At 32.9% G+C, this 18,889-nt stretch overlaps 1 protein-coding gene across 1 annotated transcript; it reads left to right on the forward strand.

Annotated features, from left to right (window-relative positions):
- The first annotated feature begins 9,553 nt into the window (after positions 1 to 9,553).
- LOC149509564 (cytochrome b6) lies at positions 9,554 to 11,664 on the forward strand. Its single transcript, XM_089757697.1, has 2 exons — positions 9,554 to 9,955; positions 10,780 to 11,664. Exons 1-2 carry the CDS (start codon positions 9,950 to 9,952, stop codon positions 11,419 to 11,421), a joined length of 648 nt encoding a protein of 215 aa, XP_089613823.1. The 5' UTR covers positions 9,554 to 9,949; the 3' UTR covers positions 11,422 to 11,664.
- The last annotated feature ends 7,225 nt before the right edge of the window (positions 11,665 to 18,889 follow it).

The following is an 18,889-nucleotide window of genomic DNA, read 5'->3' on the forward strand; positions in this document are numbered from 1 at the left end:
TTTTTTAGAATTCTAATTATATAAGAATTATATAAAATAAATAAGGAAGGTAGAACGAAAAAAGTGGATTGAACCTCAACAAAACTTGGGTTCAAGCTCCAATTAAATTACTAGTAGAGCGAAAAGAGAAATGTGGCTGGAACAACAGTATCCTACAAGATACTTAAAGAAAATACCGTACTGTGATTCTAAATCGAGTTAGAAATCATTGTATTACTTATTTACTATTAGTATAATACATATTGATTTACTATATTGATTGCAATTGATTGCAACGAAATCTTTCAGGATTTGGTTTTGAGTTAGCAACTTTTATTTATTTATTTTCATTCCTTTCTTCTTCACTTTTGATCGGAAAATAGAAGAGTTGGGTGAATTAAAAACTCAAAGGGGGTTCATGGCCAAGAGTAAAGATGTCCGAGTAACGATTATTTTGGAATGTACCAGTTGTGTTCGAAACGTCGTTAATAAGGAATCAACGGGCATTTCCAGGTATATTACTCAAAAAAATCGACACAATACGCCTAGTCGATTGGAATTGAAGAAATTCTGTTCCTATTGTTACAAACATACAATTCACGGGGAGATAAAGAAATAAATCGAATCAAGTACTCGTATGTCAACCCTTCCCGAGAATATGAGAAAATAGGACATTAGGTATTTAGGTAACATTAGGTATTTAGTATGAGAAAATAGGACATTAGGTATTCAGGTATAATAATATATATTATATAATATATTAAGTAATATTAAGTATATAATTAGTTAGATATAATATATAACTAATATATAACAAATATTTTATTTATATATTAGTCTATATTTGTATTTCCTTGTCTATTCCACGCTTTCTTTTTAAAGTGAAGTTTTTAGTTTTAAATTATTCGATATGCACGTTAATAAATTTTTAACCTTTTTAACCTGGTATATGATTGTATCAATATTCTTTTATTTTTTTTTATTCTATTTTTTATTTAGTTCTTATTTTTTTAATAATTTTTTTCTTTATTCTCGAGTCAATTATTTATTTTTTTAGTTTACCGTCTTCGAATGATTTTTAGTTTACAGTCTTCGAATGATTAGGAGTTGGATTTTCATTGATTAGGAATTAGATTTTTAATATCACTAACTATTTTTTTTTTTATTTTCTATTCGTGCATAATGATTATTTTAATATTGTTAATTTTAATATTGTTGTTAATTTTAATATTGTTAATATTGTATTATTTATTATATTGTATGATTTATTCATTACTATATTTTTTAGTTATTACTATATTTTGTATTTATTACTATATTTCATTATTTATTTCTTATTTTATTAATTATTTATTATTTTCGTGTCGGTTCTATATATATTTATAAATTATATTTATTTATTATTTATGTATTATCACAGTTATAGATATTTATTTAAATTATATTTATATATTAAATATATTAAAATATTAAATTATATTTATATTTTATATATTAAATATATTAAAATATGAAATTATATTTATATATATTTATAAATTATATTTATTTATTATTTATGTATTATCACAGTTATAGATATTTATTTAAATTATATTTATATATTAAATATATTAAAATATTAAATTATATTTATATTTTATATATTAAATATATTAAAATATGAAATTATATTTATATATTAAATATATTAAAATATGAAATTATATTTATATATTAAATATATTAAAATATGAAATTATATTTATATATTAAATATATTAAAATATGAAATTATATTTATATATTAAATATATTAAAATATGAAATTATATTTAAATAAATATCTATAAATAATATAATAATAAAATAAACTAATAAAATAAACAAATAAATAATAAATAAATAATTAAAATAAACTAATAAAATAAACAAATAAATAAGAAATAAATAATAAATAAATAATACAATAATAAAAAAAACAAAGCAAATCGTATTTATTCTATTAATTCTATAATTTGAATTTGATCCGATCAAAATAGGATTTTAGAAAAGGATAGGATAGGATTATTTTTAGAAATAAGGAATAAAGAAATGATGGATAAATACAAGCGATCTTTTCGTAGGCGTTTGCCCCCGATCCAATCGGGAGAGATCGAATTGATTATAGAAACATGAGTTTAATTAGTCGATTTATTAGTGAACAAGGAAAAATCTTATCTAGGCGAGTAAATAGATTGACTTTAAAACAACAACGATTAATTACTATTGCTATAAAACAAGCTCGTATTTTATCTTCGTTACCCTTTATTAATAATGAGAAACGATTTGAAAGAAGGGAGTCGACCGCTAGAACTAGAACCAGAAATGAGAAACGATTTGAAAGAAGAGAGTCGACCGCTAGAACTACTGCTCTTAGAACCAGAAATAAATAGGCTTACCCTTCAATTGACTCAAAATTATCAAACGTAGACTGATGCTTTATTCAAAAAATCTGATAATCAAAATTGTCGTGTCGTAAGAAAAAAGAAATAAATAAAAGAATCGAATCGGGTTGGGGAAGAAAAATAAATTTTTTTTTTTTTTATTGAGCGTCTTCGCTCATCTTGTTTTCTTGTTTTGATGACCTTATCAGAATTTTTTTATCATATTAATTTCTACTCTACCTCCCTCGAGTTCATTCTCGAGGGAACCCCATTTCATTTAAAGCATTTCGGTGGATTCCTTCCGATCTCCTTATTTTATAATCTCGTTGGAAATCATATAAAGACAATTCCTATTTGAGATAGCTATTTGTGCAAGTATTTTACGATTAAGAAGCAACTGTTTCTTGTACCGATTTTTTATTAATCTACTATAATTATAGGATACCCCCATTCCTCGAATTCCTGCATTTATTCGAGTGATCCACAAACGACGAAAATATCTTTTTTTCCTATCTCTATCCCGATCAGCCGAAACCAAAGCTCTTACTCTTTGTCTCCGAGCTATATATCCCTCTTTCATTCTGGTCATTGAATAAAAGAAATTTTGATGAATAACTAATTCTTTCTTTCAGTTATTCTTTTCTAGTCTATTAATAACAAAACGGATTCTTCCAATGTATAAAATAAAAATTCCAATGGCTTTTGCTACTATAACCGTCCCGCCCACGATTTTTCCTTTTTTCTAGGCATTTCATTTCGCCTTGAAATAAGAAATTGTATTGATACTAGGTATCAAAAAAAGCATATTAACTAAAATAAAGGAGTAAATAGAAATGGATAAATAAATAGTGGGTTCCATCGTTTCTATGGTTACTTCTTAAACGGTGAGGTCCCCTCTATACACCGGAGCTCATTCCTTCATTTAACATTTAATTGGTAACTTGTACAGTTCACACTCTTCGGCTCTACTCATAAATTTTTCAGTAATAGATCTTTCACAACGAGATCTATCTTATACAGTAACGGTATGTAATTAGGAGGATTAATTGGGTAGCTGACCCTGTTAGTCCGTTCTTTGCAAGAGTCGAAGCATAATCTTTTTGCTTTTTAAATAGGATTTTCCCCGCTTAATGGATAAGCATTTGCTACCAATGGGGAATTTTTAAAAAATTCCAAGATTGGATTTGCGCCAATGGAAACCATAAATTTCATACACAATAGAAGGATATGGTAGATCTATCTTTTTTAGATAGTGAACGGAAGAACCCCATTCTATTCACTGGTACTGATCGTTGATACTGAAAAATTGTTTCCTTTTTCTCAGCCCATGATCTGAACAAGTCGCACATACACCCTAGTACATCTTCCTCGGCGCTGAGGACATCCCCGAAGAGCAGGGGCTTTCGTGACATTTCTAATTGGCTGTCTTGCATTTCTAATAAGTTGTTTAATAGTTGGCATGCTGAATCATATACAATCATATACATAATAGACTGGTTTAGATCGATCCTAACCAGATGATTATGAATTACTTCTTTTTCTCTTTAATAGATTAATAAAATATTAATCTATTAAAGAGAAAAAGAAGGAAAGGAATAAGAGGGATTAAATCAATCTAAATCAAAATTAAATGGTGTTCCATTGTCGTCAAATGGTGGTCTTCCATTGCCATTGTCGTCAAATGGTGGTCTTCCATTGCCATTGTCGTCAAATGGTGGTCTTCCATTGCCATTGTCGTCAAATGGTGGTCTTCCATTGCCATTGTCGTCAAATGGTGGTCTTCCATTGCCATTGTCGTCAAATGGTGGTCTTCCATTGCCATTGTCGTCAAATGGTGGTCTTCCATTGCCATTGTCGTCAAATGGTGGTCTTCCATTGCCATTGTCGTCAAATGGTGGTCTTCCATTGCCATTGTCGTTAACTAGTCTCCATTTTTTATTCACTATAGGTTTGTTATTCACTATAGGTTTGTTATTCACTATAGGTTTGTTATTCACTATAGGTTTTTCATTCACTATAGGTTTTTCATTCACTATAGGTTTTTCATTCACTATAGGTTTTTCATTCACTATAGGTTTGTTATTCACTATAGGTTTTTCATTCACTATAGGTTTTTCATTCACTATAGGTTTTTCATTCACTATAGGTTTTTCATTCACTATAGGTCTCGATTCTGTACGCACTATATGATCCACAATTCCATGATCTTTGGCTTCTTTTGCTGACATAAAATTATCTCTTTCCATGTCTTTGTTTATAACCCATCGGGGCTGGCCCGTTCTTTGTACATAAGCCTCTATGATGTCTTCTTGCATTTTCATTACTTCGTCTGTTTCCATGACCCAGTCTTTGAAGCCATCATCCTTAAGCATACTAATAGGTTGATGGATCATTACCCTGATGATATAACATACTTCTAACTCACATAATGAGGCGAGAAGAATAGCTATAGAATTGAACAACCGTACAGGCATTTTTTGCGCATTGCATACGGCTTTACAATTGCATACGGCTTTACAATGGAATTCTCTTTTTTCTTTCATCGAAAAAAAGAGAAAATATAGAGTCTATTAGACCCAGATTAATAAATAATCCAATTACCATCCTTCTTTTTCTTTTTTTTTCGGAAAAGTTTAAAAATACTATGATGGCTCCGTTGCTTTATATATTTATTTCGTCTGTGATTCAGCAATCCCAAAGTTTCTTTTTTTTTTTGAAAAAAAAAAAAGAAAGAAAAAAAATAGTCTTTTTTTTTTTCGTACTCTTTCATAACATAAATATTGTTAATAGCCTCTGGTAGGAAAAGAAAAAAAGTTTGTGACGCCTGAGATGGGCCCACGATAGCTAAGATCAAATTGGAAATGCCCCTTCTCTCATACTACTCTTTCGATACATAATCTAATATTTTTTTTTGAAAAAAAAAAAAAGAAATAAAAAAAAAATTTCATATCGAATTCAAAGTGCCATGCTATTATTACTTACTAATTCATATTTCATATGGCGAAGGCATAGTCTTCTTTTTTCTTTCCATCAATAATAAAAAAAAAAAACTCATTGGCGCCGAGCGTGAGGGAATGCTCTGCGTTTGGTAATTTCTCCTCCGACCAAGAGAAAAGCTGCGATTGAAGCGGTCAATCCCATGGCTAGTGTATGCACATCTGGTTCCACTGCTTGCATAGTATCAAAAAGAGATAATCCAGATACTATCCCTCCGCCAGGAGAGTTTATAAAAAAAAACAGGTCTCGGCTATTACTCTCTATACTGAGATAGATCATAATACCCGCAAGTTGATTCGAGGTCTGGATATCAAGCTCTTTGCCCAAAAAAAGCAATCTTTCTCGATAAATTCGGTTGATTAGGATAAAATTGTATCCCTTAGTAGCCGTACAGGCACCTTTTGATGCATACGGTTCAACAAAAATTGCGAAAAAAAATCAATGTGTAGATTCCAGCCATCCTTTGTTTTTTCTAGTCGGACCTTTCTAACTTCTAATTTCTAATGAAGGGGCTTTTTTCTTACATTTTTTAAATAAAATGAAATTTAAAATTAAATTAAAGAAAGATGAGTTTTGGCCCGTTTTCCTATAATATAGAAAAAATTCGCTAAACTTATTGCACAAACTTTTCATTGATCCATTTTTTTTTCATTGCGATTCAATCCAAATCACGATGTCATTTTCTTGTTCCTGAATGGGGTTCGTCAATTTTTTATTCAATTTTTTTAGGTTTATGCTCTACTCCGAGTAAAGATCTGCCCGATTTTTATTTGCACATATAGGACAAATGACCCAATACCACGTCTTTTTGCTATGATTTCATTTCCTTTTTTTATTTTAATTTAATTCCTTTTTCTTTCATGTTTTTCGCCAAATATTCAACGTATTTCCCATATTATTCGATTGATTAACAGTTTGAAATCGCTCTTATTTATAATTAAAAAAAAAAAGAAAAATTATGATTATGATATAGGTGGTAATCATAAATATATTACCAATTGGGTTTTTTCTAAACGGAGCCTGGATACTTCATTTTATCAGTCCAACCAAGCCAACCATAAATCATTCTAATTGAAAATATTAATCTGGATACACCCCCATGAAATGGATCTCTAATTGCACTTCATTACACTTCCCGCTACAAATTTTTGATAATTCAATCAATCTTTTTGGGGCGAAACAGGGGATATCTCGATCGGGCGAGAGAACGGGGGAATCCCATATGACCCAATATATTTGACAAGTCGCACTATATGTCAACCCAGCTTGCATCGTTATCTCCCGGAACTTGAAAAGGAACTTTTGGAATACCAACAGGCATAAAGTAAAAAGAATGTAAAATTATATTTCGCTTTGATTGTGGAAGCGTAATACGTAATGTAATACGTAATAATGGTCTTATCTTAATAATATGTAATATTATATTTCACTTTGATTGTGGAAGCGTAATACGTAATGTAATACGTAATAATGGTCTTATCTTAATAATATGTAATATTATAATATGTAATATTATATTTCACTTTGATTGTGGAAGCGTAATACGTAATGTAATACGTAATAATGGTCTTATCTTAATAATATGTAATATTATAATATGTAATATTATATTTCACTTTGATTGTGGAAGCGTAATACGTAATGTAATACGTAATAATGGTCTTATCTTAATAATATGTAATAATGGTCTTAATAATATGGGCCTTTATCATATTTTATACATAGATAGACTAAGGCCATAAAATAAAGAAAGGCGGAATGAATGAAAGAGAATTCTTACGAATAGGTCCTTTGAATGATGAACAAATAGGGATGCATTCATTCATAAAAAATAGGATCAACCCCCATTGCGTATTGATACTTATCGAGTATAGAATAGATCTGCTTCTCTTTTTTCTTCTGAGCCGAATTCTTCCCTTATTACTAATGGAATAGAACAAACATTAATCCTTTCTCCGAAAGAATCCACCGAAAAGGGGAGGTATTCCAATGCAATAAAGTTACATAGTGTCTATTTTTCGTTGATTTGATAAAGGGGTATTTCCATGGGTTTGCCTTGGTATCGTGTTCATACTGTCGTATTGAATGATCCCGGTCGCTTGCTTTCTGTTCATATAATGCATACAGCTCTGGTTGCTGGTTGGGCCGGTTCAATGGCTCTATATGAATTAGCTGTTTTTGATCCCTCCGATCCCGTTCTTGATCCAATGTGGAGACAAGGTATGTTCGTTATACCCTTCATGACTCGTTTAGGAATAACCAATTCATGGGGCGGTTGGAGTATTACGGGGCGGACTATAACAAATCCGGGTATTTGGAGTTACGAAGGTGTGGCCGGAGCACATATTGTGTTTTCTGGCTTGTGCTTCTTGGCAGCTATCTGGCATTGGGTATATTGGGATCTAGAAATTTTTTGTGATGAGCGCACAGGAAAACCCTCTTTGGATTTGCCCAAGATTTTTGGAATTCATTTATTTCTCTCAGGAGTGGCTTGCTTTGGCTTTGGCGCATTTCATGTAACAGGATTGTATGGTCCTGGAATATGGGTGTCCGACCCTTATGGACTAACCGGAAAGGTACAACCTGTAAATCCAGCGTGGGGCGTGGAAGGTTTTGATCCTTTTGTTCCGGGAGGAATAGCCTCTCATCATATTGCAGCAGGGACATTGGGCATATTAGCGGGCTTATTCCATCTTAGTGTCCGTCCGCCCCAACGTTTATACAAAGGATTACGTATGGGAAATATTGAAACCGTCCTTTCCAGTAGTATAGCTGCTGTCTTTTTTGCAGCTTTTGTTGTTACTGGAACTATGTGGTATGGTTCAGCAACTACCCCCATCGAATTATTTGGTCCTACTCGTTATCAATGGGATCAAGGATACTTCCAGCAAGAAATATATCGAAGGGTTAGTGCTGGGTTAGCCGAAAATCAAAGTTTATCAGAAGCTTGGTCTAAAATTCCTGAAAAATTAGCTTTTTATGATTACATTGGCAATAATCCGGCAAAAGGAGGATTATTCAGAGCGGGTTCAATGGACAACGGGGATGGAATAGCCGTTGGGTGGTTAGGACACCCTATCTTTAGAGATAAAGAAGGGCGTGAACTTTTTGTACGTCGTATGCCTACTTTTTTTGAAACATTTCCGGTTGTTTTGGTAGACGGAGACGGAATTGTTAGAGCGGATGTTCCTTTTAGAAGGGCAGAATCGAAGTATAGTGTCGAACAAGTAGGTGTAACTGTTGAGTTCTATGGTGGCGAACTCAATGGAGTGAGTTATAGTGATCCTGCTACTGTGAAAAAATATGCTAGACGTGCTCAATTGGGTGAAATTTTTGAATTAGATCGTGCTACTTTGAAATCCGATGGTGTTTTTCGTAGCAGTCCAAGGGGTTGGTTTACTTTTGGGCATGCTTCGTTTGCTTTGCTTTTCTTCTTCGGACACATTTGGCATGGTGCTAGAACCCTGTTCAGAGATGTTTTTGCCGGTATTGATCCAGATTTGGATGCTCAAGTGGAATTTGGAGCATTCCAAAAACTTGGAGATCCAACTACAAGAAGACAAGTAGTCTGATGCAAGATTGCTTTGTTATTTTTCGCTTCTATTTTCTGTTTGTGATTTGACATAGGCTGCTGTAAAAATCTTGATTAAAATCGCTGCCTTTTCTTTGATTCTTGTTCTTTCGTTATTTTATTCGGGAGATGATTCTAAATAAATAGGTACGGAAGCTATAATTGTAAACCACGATCGAATTTATGGAAGCATTGGTTTATACATTCCTCTTAGTATCTACTCTAGGGATAATTTTTTTCGCTATCTTTTTTCGAGAACCGCCTAAAGTTCCAACTAAAAAAATGAAATGATTTTTCATTATCTCAATTGAAGTAATGAGCCTCCCAATATTATATTGGGAGGCTCATTACTTCAATTAGTCCCCGTGTTCCTCGAATGGATCCCTTAATTGTTGAGAGGGTTGCCCAAAGGCAGTATATAAGGCGTACCCAGTAAAACTTACAAGTAAACCAGATATAGAGATGGCGACTAAAGTTGCTGTTTCCATTATTATATAATTATATAAATAATATATATAAATATAAATATAAATAATATAAATATAAATATAATTTCAAGATCACAATGGATCTATGATAAGATCGTTTATTTACAGCGGAATGATATACAAAGTCAACAGATCTCACTGAATACAAAATAAGATTTATGGCTACACAAACCGTTGAGGGTAGTTCTAGATCTGGTCCAAGACGAACTGTTGTAGGGGATTTTTTGAAACCATTGAATTCGGAATATGGTAAAGTAGCTCCTGGATGGGGAACGACTCCTTTGATGGGTGTCGCAATGGCTTTATTTTCGATATTCTTATCTATTATTTTGGAGATTTATAATTCTTCCGTTTTACTGGATGGAATTTCGCTGAATTAGATTCACAAGAACCACGAAGCCTCGCTTTTCAATACAAAAAGTGAAACTTTTAGTTCTCGGATTTTTTTTAGCCCATTCTATTTTGGTAGTTCGACCGCGAAATTTTTTTTGTTTCTGTATTTCCGGAATATGAGTGTGTGACTTGTTATAATTGATCCTATTGATAGTACAGAAAATGGGTCTGTCCTCTTGATCGAGATAGTTTTATCCCGTCGGATAGCCATTCTAGTATCTGGAGCACGGAATATATGAAATGGATCACGAAGTATTCGAACTATGATTCATACTTAATATTCAAACCTCGCGGCCGGACTCAAAAAAAAAAAAAATTTTCAAAGAAAGAGGTTTTTTATTTATAAATCGAGAAATTTTTTCTTCTTTCAAACTCTCATTTAGTTTATGCTTATTTTGATCAAAGGACAAACCTTTCTTTTCTTTGTATTTTTATTTATTATATCTATTCTATTCATTGAATAAGTGATGATCCAATAATTCTTACTCAAAGAATCTTTGGACTTAGTTTGAAGGTTTTATTGAATCATCGCGGTTCTGGTATGAATCTGAAGTTTCAATTGATTCATAGGGTCTTAACAAGAGAATTCCTATTAAAAATAAAGAAAACAAGAATAAAGCCACATTCCATATAAATAACAAATCAAAGCAAAGAAAAAGAAAAGAAATAAGTAGGTAAATAGAAGATTCAAGAGGCCTGATCAACATAAAGACGAATGCGCCGACTTGATTTTTTGGCATTATAATTACAACTACAAAAAAGAGCTTTCGGATTTTTACTCTTTTGTGTCTTCAGATAAAATTGAATGAAAAGATTAAGAAGTTTCAAACTTTCTATTCCATATCCGTTTCAGCTATTATTTGGGTGTTTTTGTTTGAGCTGTACGAGATGAAATTCTCATATACGGTTCTCAGGGGGGGAGTCCTCTTGGTTTACCTATCTCAATAAAGTCTATGATTGGTTCGAAGAACGCCTCGAGATTCAGGCGATTGCAGATGATATAACTAGTAAATATGTTCCTCCTCATGTTAACATATTTTATTGTCTAGGAGGAATTACGCTTACTTGTTTTTTGGTACAAGTAGCTACAGGATTTGCTATGACTTTTTACTATCGTCCAACCGTTACTGAGGCTTTTACTTCTGTTCAATACATAATGACTGAAGCTAACTTTGGTTGGTTAATCCGATCAGTTCATCGATGGTCGGCAAGTATGATGGTCTTAATGATGATCCTGCACGTATTTCGTGTCTATCTCACTGGTGGTTTTAAAAAACCTCGCGAATTGACTTGGGTTACAGGCGTGGTTCTGGCTGTGTTGACTGCATCTTTTGGTGTAACAGGTTATTCCTTACCTTGGGACCAAATTGGTTATTGGGCAGTCAAAATCGTAACAGGCGTTCCGGAAGCTATTCCGGTAATAGGATCGCCTTTGGTAGAGTTATTGCGTGGAAGTGCTAGTGTGGGACAATCCACTTTGACCCGTTTTTATAGTTTACACACTTTTGTATTACCCCTTCTTACTGCTGTATTTATGTTAATGCATTTCCTAATGATACGTAAGCAAGGCATTTCTGGTCCTTTATAGAGAATATAGACCATAGCTATATTGTAACCAATCATTTATCTTATTACTTGCCAATCATTTATCTTATTACTTGGGGGAGGAACAATAGTATTTCATTGCTACAAATATGGATTGTTGAAAAAAAAAAAAAAATAAGACATGTATTTGGATATTTCCTTTCAACTCCACAATATTCTATTATTTATTTGATATGACATGAATAGTTGAAGGGAATTCCCCGAAGAGAAAATGGATTATGGGAGTGTGTGACTTGAACTATTGATTGGGCCATGCAGAAATATGCCTTTATCTGCTACATTGGAATTCACAACCAAATGTGTCTTTGTTCCAACCACCGTGTAAGCCCCATACAAAGGATAGGCTGGTTCGCTTGAAGAGAATCTTTTCTATGATCAGACCTGACGATGTCGTGTATGAACAGGGCTCCGTAAGATCCAGTAGAATAAGTGATTTGGCATAATGCAAATTAGATTTTATTTATTTATTTTTATTTTTTTTTTACTTTCTTATCTTAATAGTATGAAAATACATTCATTTCTTCTGCATCGACCCGATTTATTATTATTATACTATCGGAGTGAAACAAGGGATCTAAAGAAGAGCAAAGGCTAGACTATATTAGTAACAAGTAAATCCTTTGTATGTAAAAAATCTCGATATATTTTTGGGATAAAGGTGAATCGCAAGGCCTAAGACGACCCAGAAAGCACTTGATCACGATCAACTTTGTACGCCTACTTGGGTATTGAGCATTTACCTGTAAAAATGGCATTCCTTGGAATGTATAGTTGCAACTTCGTAAAATGGAATCAGGTAACTTTTTTCTTACATATGAAATCATTCATATATGTGTGGATAACATATAGATTCATTTTATATGTATCCGTTTGTATCCATTTGATTCGATTGATTTTTGCTTGAGCCGGATGATGAAAAATTATCATGTCCGGTTCCTTCGGGGGATGGATCTAGAAAAATTCACCTATCCTAATAACAAAAAAACCTGACTTGAACGATCCTGTATTAAGAGCTAAATTAGCTAAAGGTATGGGTCATAATTATTATGGGGAACCCGCATGGCCCAATGATCTTTTATATATTTTTCCAGTAGTAATTCTCGGTACTATTGCTTGTAACGTAGGGCTTAGCGGTTCTAGAACCTTCAATGATTGGTGAACCCGCGGATCCATTTGCAACTCCTTTGGAAATATTACCTGAATGGTATTTCTTTCCTGTATTTCAAATACTTCGTACAGTACCTAACAAGTTATTGGGTGTTCTTTTAATGGTTTCAGTACCTGCGGGATTATTAACAGTACCTTTTTTGGAAAATGTTAATAAATTCCAAAATCCATTTCGTCGTCCAGTAGCGACAACCGTTTTTTTGATTGGTACTGCGGTGGCCCTTTGGTTGGGTATTGGAGCAACATTACCGATTGATAAATCCCTAACTTTAGGTCTTTTTTAAATTGAATCAATTTTAAAATAAAATATCATGATGTGCGTATCTAGGGAGTAGTCACTTCAAAGTCAAAGTGAATTCTCCCTAGATACATTTATTCAATTCTGGTCCCAATATATGGATTGTGCTGAAGGTTCAAAATCCATTTTCGTTTTTTTTTTTTTTTTCTAATTTTCTAAAGTAAAAAAAAAAAAAATGAAATAAATCCTAAATCCAATGGATTTAAAATTTTGGTAAATCAATTTCGCAATGCTTTTCTACTTCTTTTCTAGAATGCCCAATATTTGTTTTACATCTTCTATGCGAAAGTGTTCAATTTTCATAAGGTCTTCTTGACTGTTATTCAAAAGGTCCAATAATGTATGTATATTGGACTTTTTGAGACAATTATAGATCCTGGGAGGCAATTCTGATTGGTCAATAAAAATATATTTCAATGCTATTTCTTTTTTCTTTTTTCTTAGTTTAGCTAATCTATCATGAAAAGGAAAAAAAGGTAAAGTAACGTTGTGTTGATTGTTTTCTAAATGTAAGTTTTCTTCTTCCGCATCTAGAAAGGGAATAAATAAATCAATCAAATTCCGAGAGGCTTCATGAAGTGCTTCTTTAGGAGTTAAACTTCCATTTGTCCATATTTCTAGAAAAAGTATCTCCTGTTTTTCATTATCATTCCCATAACAATGAATACTATGATTCGCATTTCGAACAGGCATGAATACAGCATCTATAGGATAACTTCCGTCGTGAAAGTTCTTTGGCGTTTTTATACCGTATCCTCTATTTCTCTCGATTTGTAATCCAATACACAAATCAATTGGTTCGGTTAGGCTAGCTATATGCTGTGTATTATCAACGATTTCCACAGAAGGCGGTAAGATGATGTCTTGAGCAGTTACATATCCGGGACCCTTGGCACAAATAAAGGCGTTACGAGTTCCATACAAATTACTTCTCAATACAATTGCTTTTAAATTCATTAAAATTTCATGTACTGATTCTTGAATACCTACTATGGTAGAATATTCGTGTGGTATTTTCTCAGATTTTGCACGTGTAATACATGTTCCTTCTATTTCTCCAAGCAAAGCTCTTCGCATCGCAATGCCTATTGTGTCGGCTTGGCCTTTCATAAGTGGAGACAGAATAAAGCGTCCATAATAAAGACGCTTACTATCTGTTCTTGATTCAACACACTTCCACTGCAGTGTCCGAGTAGAGACTTTTACTTTCTCTCGAACCATAGTAATATTATTTTATTTGATCAGATCATTGAATCATTTATTTCTCTTGAAATCTCTTTAGTGTTTATTTCTACACACGTTTTTTTTTAGGAGGTCTACAGCCATTATGTGGCATAGGGGTTACATCCCGTACGAAACTTAATAGTATACCACTTCTACGAATAGCTCGTAATGCTCCATCTCTTCCGAGACCAGGACCTTTTATCAGAACTTCCACTCGTCGCATACCTTGGTCTACTACTGCTCGAATAGCATTTCTCGCTGCGGTTTGAGCAGCAAAAGGAGTCCCTCTTCTTGGACCCTTGAATCCACAAGTACCGGCGGAGGAAGAAGAAATTACCTGACCCCGTACATCTGTAATAGTAACAATGGTATTGTTGAAACTTGCTTGAACATGAATAACTCCTTTTGGTATTCTACGTGCACTTTTCCGTGCACTACTGCGCCCATTCCTACGTGAACCAACTTTTGGTATAGGTTTTGCCATATTTTATCATTTCATAAGGATAAGTCAGAGATATATGGATATATCCATTTCATGTCAAAACAGATCTTCTATTTTTATTTGTTCATCGCTTTCTTTAAGATTAGTTTCTTTTCTTTAACTTTAAGGAGTTCTTTTTAGAATAGAAAGATTATCCTTGTCTCTGTTTATGTCTCGGGTTGGAACAAATTACGACAATTCGTCCCCTCCTACGGATTAGTCGACATTTTTCACAAATTTTACGAACGGAAGCCCTTATTTTCATAGTTGTTATTCCTTAAATTTTTCCGAATCTACTTATTGGAAGAAAATAAGTTTCTTGAAATTTTTGAACCTTGAATTGGATCCCCCTGAAAGGAATCTTGAAGTTGAAAAAACTACCTAATCGTTCGAATCCTTGTTGCGGAGTCTATAAATTATACGCCCCCTGGTTGAATCATAAGCACTTACTTCACTTTTGTTGACTCTATCCCACGGTGGTATACGTATAAAACTCGATCGGACCCTTCCTGAAACATAACCTAGAATCAGATCTTCATTATCTAAAGGAATCTGGAGTGGACGTGATTCACTAATTAAACCTCCATGAATCCATTTTTGTTCTTTTATTCCAGGTAAAACTTCCTTGACGTATCAACTACTGTAGGGCAGGAGGAGTTCTATTAGACAACCCGTGCTTTTTTTTTTCACAAATGGAAAGTTTCGGATTCGGATACAATTCGGATGTTAGACAGATTACCATATATAACACAAAATTTCTCCGCCGATTCCTTCTAGTCGAGCCTCCCGGTCTGTCATTATACCCCGAGAAGTAGAAAGAATTACAATCCCCATCCCGCCTAAAATTCTAGGAATTTGTTGATAGTTAGAATAGATTCGTAGACCGGGTCGACTGATCCGTCGTAAATTTAAAATAGTTCTATATGGTCCTTTCCTATTCCTTCTATGCCGTAGGGTTAAAACCAAAAAATATTTGTTTCTTTCCCGATGTTTCCTTATGTTATCGATAAAACCTTCTCGTAAAAGTATTTTAACAATGTTTTCAGTGATGTTAGTAGATCCTATTCGAATCGTTCCTTTTCTATTCATGTCAGCATTTCGTATAGAAGTTATTATGTCAGCAATAGTGTCCTTACCCATGGTAAACTAAAATTATTGTTGCTCCCGAATTTTGATATAACCAACATGTTCTTTTTTTTTTTTTACTTAGTAAAGGTATATACGTGAGACACAATCTACTAATTAATCTATGTCATTTAAATACTCTAATTTAAATACTATAACTATATTGAATTGAGGTCTCGTCTTATAATACCTCAGGAGCTAATGAAACTATTTTAGTGAAATTTAACTGTCTCAATTCCCCGGCGATCGCACCAAAAATTCGAGTTCCTTTTGGATTTCCTTTTTGATCAATGACAACTGCAGCATTGTCATCATATCGTATTATCATACCGTTGTCGCGTTTGAGTTCTTTACAAGTACGTACAATTACAGCTCTGATCACTTCTGATCTTTCTAGAGGTGCCTTTGGTACTGCTTTCTTGATCACAGCAACAATAACGTCACCAATATGAGCATATCGGCGATTACTAGCTCCTATGACTCGAATACACATTAATTCTCGGGCCCCGCTGTTATCTGCTACATTCAAATGGGTCTGAGGTTGAATCATTTTTTTTAATCTCTTCTTTCAATGGAACAAAGGACGAAGAAAAAAAGAAATATTGTTTGTCAAAAAAAAAAAAAAAAGGAAACCCGCAATTGTTTTTTTTATTCCCAAGACTTCTTTCCTTTGGTTCTATATTCCTATCCTGAAATAATGAATTGAGTTTTTATAGGCATTTTGGACGCCGCTATTGAAATAGCCTTTCTTGCTATATTTTCGGCTACTCCGCTCATTTCATAAAGTATTCTGCCCGGTTTAACGACAGCTACCCAATACTCGGGAGATCCTTTCCCCGAACCCATACGTGTTTCTGTAGATCTTACCGTAACTGGTTTGTCTGGAAATATACGTACCCATATTTTTCCACCACGGCGTACATTTCGTGTCATTGCGCGGCGCCCCGCTTCTATTTGTCTAGATGTAATCCAAGCGGGTTCAAGTGCTTGAAGAGCATATCTACCGAAACAAATGCGATTACCTCGATAAGATATTCCTTTCATTCTTCCTCTATGTTGGTTACGAAATCTGGTTCTTTTTGGGTTATAGTTGATGGTTGTTTATTAATTCCATCTCTACTACAGAACTGGACATGAGAGTTTCTTCTCATCCAGCTCCTCGCGAAAAAAATGACTAAAAAATATTTTATTTTATTCTTAAGATATATAGGTAGAGTTACTGAATAATAGATTGAATCCTGGGATTCTTTGCTTTGAGATTTTATCTGATCTATTTGAGATTTTATCTGATCTATTATAAATTTGTATATCTTGTTTGGATATATATTGGATATATATATAAGTAATTAAACATGGATTCTATTTATAGATAATGTCTTATCTTGTTTTTGTTATAATGTTATAACGAATCTTTATTTTGTTTTGTCTTTTTTTATCATATTCATCTCGGATCGACAAAAATTTAACAATCAAATAAAATGAAAATAAAATTTTTAAAATGAAAATAAAAAAAAAAAATGAAAATAAAATTTTTAAAATGAAAATAAAATTTTCGCGGGCGAATATTTACTCTTTCAATATCTATTTCAGTTGTCGGGTTAACTCATGACCTCTCAGAATCAGAACAGAATAAAAAGAAATGAAGTGGTCTCTGGTTTGTTCCGCCATCCTACCCGATAAATCATTAGGATTCGTTTTCAATAGAATCCTCTGCATTCACGGGTTCCGTCGTCCCCATCGCTTCTCGATTAATGCTTAGGTCTGAATTCTCCAATGGAGCCTTAATTTAATATTTAATAAAAATTTAATATTTAATAAAAATAAAAATTTAATATTTAATAAATAATATTTAATAAAAAAATTTGTTAATTTGTTCTTTAGTCAACCTTCTCAGTCTTTATTGACTTAAGGCTCTTGATTTTTTCTTCGATGAACAGATATTCATCTAATTATTGATGAATCTCTATTGATGCTCTATTACATTGCTCTTTATGAGATGCTTCGTAGACCTTACATATTGGAATCATATATCATTTCATTTCTATTTCTTTTTCTCTCTTTCTCTCATCCTTCTATTTATCCACATACTTTTTTATTTTGCTTCACAATTTAGATATATTCATAATCAGATTGGTTTTTTTTTACTTAACTTAATGCAAAAAAAAAGATTTCAGTTGCTATAATGATATGACCAATATATCATATCTTGACTGATTCTTTGGATCCAGATAATCCGAAGCGATGAGTTGGTTATTAGTGCTATAGTTATTAACTTATACTGTGGTTCGCCCATTTTTTTTTTTGAATCCTAAGCCTAAAAACCCAACGAGTCGCACACTAAGCATAGCAATTATATCAAATGATCAATCAAATTTTTATTTAACCTTATAGAATATAGAATTTAGAACTGCTCATTTTTTTATTGAACATAAAAAAATGAAAGAATTTGTCATTTTTTGTTCTATCGCAGAATAGAACGTAAAGACAAGTAGAGTCTTATTCTTATTATTCTTCATCTATAAATATCTATAAATATCCAAATTTTGATTCCTAATACCCCATAGATAGTTCGAACTCTATAGGAGCAATACTCAATTTTCGCTCCAATCGTTTGTAGAGGAACCCTACCTTCCCGGATCCATTCGACACGCGCAATTTCTTTTCCGTCGATACGCCCTGCAATTTGTATTTGAATTCCTTTTGTATCTGCTTGCTCAGTTAATTCAATAGCCTTTTTCATTGCTTTTCGAAATGAAACTCGATTCTTTAATTGTCCGGCTATAAATTCGGCAAGAATATTAGGGTGCCCGTAAGGATTTGCAATTCTTGTAATAGCAATCTTGAGTTTTCGGTTCATACAATTAAGTTCTTTTTGCACATTCATCTGTAGTTCTTTGAGTTTTCGCGGCCTATCTTCAATTAATAATTTAGGAAATCCCATATAGATTATGACCCGAATTAGATCAATTCCTTTTTGAATCTCTATACGTGCAATTCCCTCGACACCGGAAGATATTCTCATATTTTTTTGTACATAATTCTTGATATAGTCTCTTATTTTTTTATCTTCTTGTAGACCCTCGGAATAATTTTTAGGTTGTGCAAACCAAAGAGAATGATGACTTTGGGTTGTACCAAGTCTGAAACCAAGTGGAT

This window comes from Durio zibethinus, unplaced genomic scaffold (genome assembly GCF_047325235.1).
Source record: "Durio zibethinus cultivar Kanyao isolate XHJ-2024 unplaced genomic scaffold, ASM4732523v1 HiC_scaffold_148, whole genome shotgun sequence".
Classification (NCBI taxonomy): Eukaryota; Viridiplantae; Streptophyta; class Magnoliopsida; order Malvales; family Malvaceae; genus Durio; species Durio zibethinus.